Below are 9,899 nucleotides of genomic sequence, written 5' to 3' on the forward strand. Positions count from 1 at the left end.
GCTCCGTCCAATCTACTTGATCTAAAGAGCTTCCAATCAATATTTGGGAAGTTGAAATCGCCCATGACTACTACCCTGTGGCTTCTGCACCTTTCCAAAATCTGTTTCCCAATCTGTTTCTCCACATTTCTGCTGCTACTAGAACACTTGTTCAACTGATTTAGCACATTATTCCAGGAATCACAAATCCAATAAAGGTACAATTCTTTAAGAGCTGCAATTTGCTTTAAAAAACGATTTTTTTTATAGTGACAGAAATCTGTTTCCTCATGCCATTGTGAAGACTTCAAGATAGCATTGTTCCTATAGAATCATGGAATAGTTACAATTGTTGGAATTTGACATTTGTGTACATTTTGTACTGTCTTTAAATTTAGATTAAAATGAAAGGAGCAATATGAATATTCCAAATTCTGTCTGAATAAGAAACCGAAAGATGGATGCTGGAAATCAAACAAAAAAGCAGAAATTGCTAGAAAATCCCAGCAGGTCTGGCACCATTACAGTTCTGAAGAATGGTCACTGAACCCAAACCATTAACTCTGATTTCTTTCCATAGATGCTCCCAGACCTGCTGAGTTTTTCCAACAATTTCTGTGTCTGTTTCTGTCTGAATAAATCTGGCCACGTCAAGAGACCTGCTGAGCAAGATGTGGTCCTACCCTGAAAATGTAGGGCAGTTGTACAATCTGTAAATGAACTTGTCAGCTCCAGGCTTTTGAGCAGAAAACAGAATGAGAGAGAAAAAGTCCAGAATATTATTGCAGGAACTCTTCAGGATAGTTTCCAAACCCAACCAAAATGTGAGGTTATCCACTTCTGTAGCAAAAACAAGAAGGCAGATTATAATCTGAAGGGTGATAGATTGGGAAAGCAGGAGGTACAAGAAGACCTAGTTGTCTTTGTACCTAGACCACAAAAGTAAGCATGCAGGTGCAGCAAGCACTGAAGAAGGCAAATGAAGAAGGTTGGCCTTTACAGTGAGAAATTTGACAATATGAGAGGAGATATCTTACTGCCATGGTACAGGGCCTTGGTGAGATGACACCTGTGTGCAGTTTTGACCTCCTTATCTGAAGAAGAAGAATGTTCTGGTTATGGGTGGAAAGCAACAGAGATTTACCAGACTGATGTTTGGGATAGCAGGACTGACATATAAAGAGAGATTGCATTGGTTAGTACTATATTCTATAAGTTGACAAGACTGAAGGGCAATCTCTCAGAAACCAATAAAATTTTAACAAGTCTAGACAGTGTAAACACAAGAAGGTTCCCAATTATCGTAGAGTCCAGAGCCAGAGTAACAGTTTAAGGATATGGAGTAGGCTATTTAGGGCTGAATTAAGGAGAACTTTCTTCACCCAGAGAATGCTAAGCCTGCAGAATTCTCAACCACAGAAAACAGTTGAGGCCAAAGCATTGAATGTTTTCAAGAATAATTAGATATTGTTTTTGGACCTAAAAGGATTAAAAGGTTTGGGGAGAAAGTGTGACCAGGGAACTGAGTTGGATGATCAGCCATATGTAACCATCTTCAGTAGTTTCATGGATAACTTTCCATCTGTTGTCAGGTCAGAAGTGGAGATGTTGATAATTGTACAATTTTCTGTACCATTCACAATTCCTCTGACTCAGTCCACGTCCACATGCAGCAAGACTTGGACAATGTTCAGGCTTGAGCTGATAAGTGACAAATAACATATGTAACACATAGGTAACAGGCTATGACCATCTGCAATAATAAAAGCTTAACTATTTCCCATGAACAATCAGTAGCATTGCAGTCACCGAATTTCTGACGATCAACATTCTGGGAGTTGTCATTCACCAGACAATGAACTTAACCAACCATATAAATACTGTAGCTACAATAATAAGTCAGATGCTGGGACTTCTGCAAACAAAACTTATTGCTAACTTCCCAAAACTTGACAACCACCTACAGGCAGAAGTCAAGTCATAAGCACCTGCCTGGATGAATGCAGCACTAATAATACTCAAGGAGCTTGACAGATCCAGGATAGAGCAGCTGCTTGATTGGCACCCCACCCACCACTATTTTCAGCATTCATTCATTCATTCACCAATGTGCAATGGTGGTAGTGTGTACTACATACAAAATGCAACAATTCACAAAGTCTCCTTCAACAGTACTTTTCAAACCTTTACTTCTGCCATCTAGGAGGTCAAGGGCAGCAGACACATGGACCACCACCACCTCAAAGTTCTGTTCCAAGCTGCACCCCATCCTGATTTTTAATTATATCAGCATTGCTATGCTGTTGCTATTTCAAACATTGGAATTCCCTGACAGCACAGGTATATTTATGCCTCATGGACTGCATCAATTCAAGAATTGCCTTCTCGAGGGCAATTGGAAATTAGCAAAATGTTCCAAGCTTTCCAATGGCACCCACATTCCATGAAAGAAACAAAAAAAAGAGGGCAGTCAATTGTGTAAGTTAGCAGAGTGTGATCAATAAAAATGTAGAACATGAGTTGCCGACAAAATAATCTTTATGTAATGTTTTTAGTCATTTGTGACAGACAGCATCTTAAACATGAATACTTGTTGCACCATGCTATTCATTCATTTACTAAAAGTTCACATTTCATTTTAAATGTTATCTGACTGTATGGGGATAAAAACACAACACAGAAGGTCATTCACCCAATAAGTCTGAATTTGCTCTTCTTTGCTAAAGTGCCAGAGGTCTGACTGCAGCTGGTTCCCCCAAATAATTGGTGATTAATTGGAGCTAAATGTTATCCGCCATTGAAAGTATAGGTGCCACAGTTGGCCACATCATGCTATTACTGCTCCCTCATACCTAGCCAAAATTGACAAATAACTGTGCAAGGTAAAGAAAACTGTATTCTCCCAGATCTATATACATTTCTTGTCAAGTTCATCAATTTTTCCATTTTAAATTGGCAACTCTGGAAATCAAATCAAACCCTCAGCATCATTATTTAGTAATAGCATTTGCTACTCAGTCAAAAATTCCCAATTCAGAGATTTCAGCATGTAATCTCGATGGGCACTTTGACACTAGGGCTGTTGCATGGTTGGCAGTGACATTAAATTTGAAGCCCTTACCCTTTCTTGAAAGTGATGTAAAAGAGAAAAGAGAAAATGTTTCCTGATTGACATTTATCCCTCAAGCAACATGAATAAAACATATTAATCTGATTCCTGTTTATGAATTTTGCTTTGTCTAGCTTGTCAAGCAAATTGTCTAGCTTGTAGAAATATTTCATTTGCTGTTAAGTACTTTGGTGGTTTGCCTCTTCATTGGGTTTTATATGCTGTATCAAAGCCTAACTTTGGTGCAGCAAGACCCCTTCAGAAAATCAGATTTAGAAGACTTTTTTTGAGCACACGATTAATTTACGAATTAATGTGACCTTTGGCAATTTTGGCAGGATGCGAGCATTTGAAGTTATATCTTCCTTAAAATAAGGGCATACTGTGATCAAAATGGCAAATGTATAGAAAATGATTATTTTGGCATTATTTGTTTTTCAAGCATTCCTAGATACCTATGAAGAAATCAAAAACCAAGAGTTGGAGCGAAAGGCTCAACTTGAAGCTAGTATTGTAGCTCTTCTCGAACACACAAGCCGGGTAAGTGTATTTAGAAAAAGTGGACCTAACCCTCTTACCTCCCACTTTTTTTTAACTAAACTCAGGAAACAGATTGATAACAATTTGCAATATGGTCGACTATCCCTGCTGCTTTCCTGAGGCAAATTGAATTCAGCCATAAGTACATAGCAGGCACATTGGGGAACCTTTCTCCACAGTGATTTTCACCACATGCATTTTTGGAACACTGAGTCTCTCTGTTGAGAGATCTTTGTGGAGTGTCCACATTCTCATGCCACACCAGTAATTGATGAGTGTCTATTGCAAGCTATGACTGTGCAAATACAACCTGTTCATGAAATTAGAAAATTTAAACTGATAGCTCTTCTCAGCAAACAGTTCCTAGTTACTTGTTTGTGTCTCTTCCTGCAATATGTTTCTGGGTCCTGGACTGCCATGATTTAGCAACAAATGACAGGAGTCTGCATGTAAATGACCCGGGAGTCGGAAATTAGTCAGGAAAAAAACAATATTACCTCAAGCAAAGAGATCAAAGTTCATCCCTACTAGAAATACACCCGGTTAAGTAAAACTGTAAAAAGACTAAATAATAGACTCCAGTGTTTATTAAATGTTAAGTATATTTGTATAAAAGTGAATTGTAATGCTCTATTGTCATCCATAGCAATTCAATGTGATAAAACAGCATGAAATAGTATGTGAAAACTGAAAGAATTACCGAATCTGTAAATTAGAAACCAAAACAGCAGTTGCTTTAAAAGCTCAGCATGTCTGGCAGCATCTGGGAAGAGAAATCAGAATTAATGTTTGGGTCCGGTTCTAAGGAAGAGTCATCTGACCTGAAATATTAACTCTGATTTTTCTTCACAGATGCTGCCAGATATACTGAGCTTTTCCAGCAACTTATGCTTTTGTTTATGGTATACTTTATACTGCATTGTGTCCTCAGTGTTTAAATTTACTAGTATCGTACAAGTTTTTTAAAGTCTCTAATGAGTGTCTCTGGCTGACCAGCATTTACTACCTGTCCCTAGTTGCTTTGGGAAGATGAGCTGCTTCTTCCACCATTGCAGTCCCTGTGCTGCAGACAGACTCTCAATGGTGTTAGGGAGGGAGTTCCAGGATTTTGTCCCAGAGACACTGAAGGAAATATTTCTAAGTCAGGATTGTGAGTGGCTTAGAGGGAAAATTGCAGGTGGTGGTATTTCCATGTTTATGCTGCCGTTATCCTTCTAGAGGGAAGTAGGATTGGAAGGTGCTGTCTAAGGATATTTGGTGAATATCTGCCGTACTTCTTGTGGATAGTACATGCTGCTGCTACAGAGCATCAATGGTGGAGGAAATGGATGCTTGTGGATGTGGTGACAAACAAGTGGGCTGCTTTGTCCTGGATTTTAAAAAATTCATTCACTGGATGTGGGTGTGTCTAGCTATGCCAGCAATTATTGTCCATTCCTAATTATCCAGTTAAGAACCAACTTTGTTGTGGGTCTAGAGTCACATGCAGGCCAGATCAGGTAAGAATGGCAGTTTCCTTTCCTCAAAGGCATTAGTGAACCAGATGGGTTTTTCTGACACTCAACAATGGTTTCATGGTCATCATTAGACTCTTAATTCCAGATTCTTGATTGAATTCAAATTCCATCATCTGCTATGGTGGGATTTGAACCCAGATCTCCAGAATGTTAACTCAGTTTCTGGATTAATAGTCTAGTGATAATACACTCGGCCATTACCTCCCCCATATCAAGCTTCTTGAGTGTTGTTGGAGCTGCAATAATCCAAGCAAGTAGAATGTTTTCCATCACGTTCCTGACTTGATGATCAGACTTCAGATTGTCAAGAGATGAGTTACTTACTGCAGTATTCCTAGCCTCTGACCTGCTGTTGTAGCCAGATCAGTGTTTATCTGGCGAGTCCAGTTGATTTTCTGCTCAGGGTGTTAGTGGGGTATTCAGTGATGGCAACACAATTGAATGTCCAGGGCTGGTGGTTAGAATGTCTCTTATCGGTGATGGTCTTTGTCTGGCATTTATGTGGCACAAATGTTACCTACCATTTGTTAGCCCAAGCCTGTATATTGTCCAGGTCTTGTTACATTTGAACATAGACTGCCATACTATCTGAGCAGGAAGAAATGGTGCTGACCCCATTGTATAATCATCAGTGAGCATCCTCACCTCTTACAATGGAGTAGAGGTCATTGGTGAAGCAAATGAAGATGGTTGCGCCTAGAACATTATGCTGAGGACCTCCTGCAGAAATGTCCAGGAGCTGAGGTGACTGACTTCCCAACAACCATAACCGTCTAGCAATGTTTCAGGTGTGACTCCAGCCTCCAGAGAGTTTGCTCCTTAATTCCAACAGATTCCAGTTTTGTTCAGGATCCGTTATGCCACAGTGTCAAGTCTGGCTTTGCTGTCAAGGGCTGTCATGCTCACTTCACTTCTGGAATTCAGCTTTTTTGTCTGTGTTTGAACCAAAGCTGAAATGTGGTCAGGGGTTTAGTGGCCCTAGCAGACCCCAAACTGGACAACACTGAGCAGGTTATTACTAGCGGGTGCTGCTTGAAAGCACTATTGATGACTCCTGCTATCACCCAGGATTCAAGATGGTGTCAACATAGGGTGACTCTTTACGAGCTGTCTACAGCCAATCTTATTCTCATATTTCTTATAATCATTCTGCACTTTTAAACCTCCTTCTTTGCAGCTGTAAAGTTGTATTCCTCACTCTGTTTGATCGCCCTATGATCTTTGTATGTTATGATCTGCCTGTACTTCACGCAAAACAAAACTTTTTGCTATACCTAGGTACATGTGACAATACCAAATCAAATCATTTTCCTGATGATCGAGGATGGACTGGTGAGATCGTAATTGGCAAACTTCATGTATCATAAGCAAAATTCTGCGCCAGCCTTTCTGTTGATGGCTTTCTGTGTAGTATATGAAAGAAACACTTGTGTGTATTGTTGAGAAATGCAGGATTTTTATGGCTGGAATATTAATTTTAGGAAGTTGAGCATTCCAACTTTCTGCATATTGACTAGAGGACATTCTTGTAACAAATGGGGAAATTATTAAAACAAATACTCTTTACTTATGAATCATAAATTATTTTATAACTTTTGAAACAATAGAAACAGAATAATTGCGCAGTATTTGTAATCTCCAGTGCTTTGTAATATACTCAAACAAAACACAATGGGCCAGTGAAATGCCAGTTGAGTTATGCAATCCTTGCTTTCAAAATCCCACCTGAATATTATTTGTTTATCTGCATAAATATTGTATTTTTTTGCTGTTTCTCTAGCCACTTGATCTTACTGGGGCACTTTATTTTGCATCAAGCAACTCATTGTACTTTATAACAGTTTATTGGGTGGTGTGTGCAAAATGTGTGGCCCAGATTTTCCGATGGTCAAAGAGGCGTTATTCCAGCATATATGGGAATTTTTTGACAAAATAACTGAATGCTGTAAATCAAACAAAAGCAGCAATTACTGGAAAAGCTTAGTAGGGTTTGGCAGTATCTGTGGAGAGAAATCGGAGTTAAAGTTTTGAGTGAAAATTTTGCATGGTTACTCTGTGGAATCCCATCATCAAAGACTCCAAAAGAATTGCCTAGGAAGTTGAAGATTGCATAGGGCAATTCATGGAGGAGCCTTCAGAAAGTCTCCATTTAAATGAGGTAATTTAAATGAAATTAAGTAAACAGCCACTCAGAAAATGCACAGTGTAACTCCTGAGAAGCCAAGCAGGGATTGGCACAGGCTCCATTGTTGTTTGTCATTTATATAAATGATTTAGATGAGAATTTTGGAGGAATGGTTAGTAAGTTTGTGGATGACAACAAGCTTGGTGGTATAGTTGACAGTGAAAAAGGTTATATAAGATTACAGAGTGATCTTAATCAATTGGGCCAATGGGCTGAGGAGTGCCAGATGGAGTTTAATTTGAATAAATGCGCAGTATTGTAGTTTGCTAAAGTGAAGAAGGGCAGGACTTATACAGTTAATGGTAGGGCCCAGGGTAGACAGGGCAGTTAAAAAGGTGTTTAGCACACTTGCCTTTAAAACTCAGACCATTGAGTATAGGAATTGGGATGTCATTTTAAGGTTGCACAGAAAGTTGCTGAGGCCACTTTTGGAATACTGTGTGCTGTTATGGTCGCCTTGCTATAGCAAGGATATTATTAAATTGGTAAGGGTTCAGAACAGATTTACCAGGATTTTGCCGGGACTGAAAGATTTGAGTTATAAGGAGAGGCTAGTTAGGCTGGGACGTTTTTCACTGGAGCACATGATGAGGAGTAACCTTTATAGGGGTTAATAAAATCATGGGGGGCAAAAGTCTTTTCCCTTTGGTGAGGGAGTTCAGAAGTAGGGGACACATTTTTAAGGTGAGTGGAAAATGACTTAAAAGGGATTTGAAGGGCAACTTGTTCACACACAGATTGGTTTGTATGTGGAATGAACTTCCAGAGGAAGTGGTCAGTGTTGGTACAGTTACAACATTTAAAAGACTTTCGGATAGGTACATTAAAAGGAAAGGCTTAAGGGATATGGGCCAAATGCAGGCAATTGGGACTACTTTAGTTTGGGAAACTTGGTTGGCATGAATGAAGGGCCTGTTTCTGTGCTGTATGACTCTATAATACTGACCCCAAACTTAGCTCACATACCCCTAAGTACACCTCTTCCAATACCTTACACTCATACATACACACACCTTCGTCCTGCTCCTTATCAATTTCCTTCTCCAGTCCACTCCACGTCACTCAAACCCACCCTTCAGACGCACCCACTCTGGACTTCACACGCAAACCCACATCCACACCTTTGGATCTGACACCCTCCCCCCTTTTGGACTTCGTCAACCCTGCCCTCCTCTGCTGCACAACCCCATTCACTGCCACTGGACTAAACCCTCCTTCATTCCTCAAGAGTGGACTCCCCAGCATTCTGAACCCAACCTGTTTCAACCCCCATTGCTGATCCCTAAATCCACCCCCCCTCAACTGCATGCCTTCTCTAGCACTCTCCCTAGACCTGACATTAGTGGTTCCTGCCAGACCCCGTTCCTTCCACCCAACCCAAACTACCCTGAAAACTGCATCAGTTAGCTGGCTCCTTACCATCCTTTTACCTTAGCAGCCTATGTATCTGCCCTGCTCACTTGGCATACAATCCAACTGAAGCCTTACTTATCTGGCACCCAGACCTCACGCATCCCTTATGTGCTCACTGTTTGATAGCTGCTGTCTACATGGCTGTCTGTGGTTCAGGACCTTAAAATTCCACAATATTGTTGCTGATTGCTATGAAAAGAGGGTATGTTTTGACTTCACTGGGAAGTTCTGCAATGATACTGTCAGAAAGCAGTAAAAACAAAATACAGTGGATGTATGCTGGAATTATGAAACAAGCACACAGAGTCCTGGAGAAAAGAAGAATCATATGGACTCAAAACGTTTACTTTGTTTTTCTCTGTCCGCCGATGCTGCCAGACTTGCTTAGTCTCTTCACCATTCTCTGTGTTTGTCAGAAAGGAAGCATGGTTCTGCCTTTCTGAAGGAACCCTGATTGGAATTCCTTGTTCGACACATGAACATAGAACATTGAACATTACCGCGCAGTACAGGCCCTTCGGCCCTCGATGTTGCACCGCCCTGTCATACTAATCTGAAGCCCATCCCACCTACACTATTCCATGTACATCCATATGCCTGTCCAATGGCGACTTAAATGCACTTAAAGTTGGCAAATCTACTACCGCTGCAGGCAAAGCATTCCATACCCTTACTACTCTCTGAGTAAAGAAACTACCTCTGACACCTGTCTTATACCTGTGTCCCCTAGTGTTTGCCATTCCCATACTTGGAAAAAAGCTCTCCCTGTCCACCCTATCTAACTCTCTGATTATCTTTTATGTCTCTATTAAGTCACCTCTCAATTTCTTCTCTCTAACGAGAACAGCCTCAAGGCCCTCAGCCTTTCCTCATAAGATATTCTTTCCATACCAGAGCTGAAAAATGTGTTGCTGGAAAAGTGCAGCAGGTCAGGCAACATCCAAGGAGCAGGAGAATTGACGTTTTGGGCATAAGCCCTTCTTCAGGAATGAGGAGGGTGTGCCAAGCAGGCCAAGATAAAAGGTAGGGAGGAGGGACTTTGGGGAGGGTTGTTGGGAATGCGATAGGTGGAAGGAGGTTAAGGTGAGGGTGATAGGTCGGAGAGGGGGTGGGGGCGGAGAGGTCGGAAAGAAGATTGCAGGTCAAGAAGGCGGTG

General features: G+C 40.7%; 1 protein-coding gene across 2 annotated transcripts in view; it reads left to right on the forward strand.

Annotated features, from left to right (window-relative positions):
- Positions 1 to 9,899, forward strand: part of ift74 (intraflagellar transport 74) — a 115,535-nt gene that overhangs the window by 76,733 nt on the left and 28,903 nt on the right. For both annotated transcript variants that reach the window (XM_043717227.1, XM_043717238.1), the window contains one exon: positions 3,531 to 3,628. In XM_043717227.1, the coding sequence (XP_043573162.1) occupies positions 3,531 to 3,628 (98 nt within the window). The remainder of the gene's footprint in view (positions 1 to 3,530; positions 3,629 to 9,899) is intronic.

The sequence above is a fragment of the Chiloscyllium plagiosum genome, chromosome 2 (genome assembly GCF_004010195.1).
Source record: "Chiloscyllium plagiosum isolate BGI_BamShark_2017 chromosome 2, ASM401019v2, whole genome shotgun sequence".
NCBI lineage: Eukaryota > Metazoa > Chordata > Chondrichthyes > Orectolobiformes > Hemiscylliidae > Chiloscyllium > Chiloscyllium plagiosum.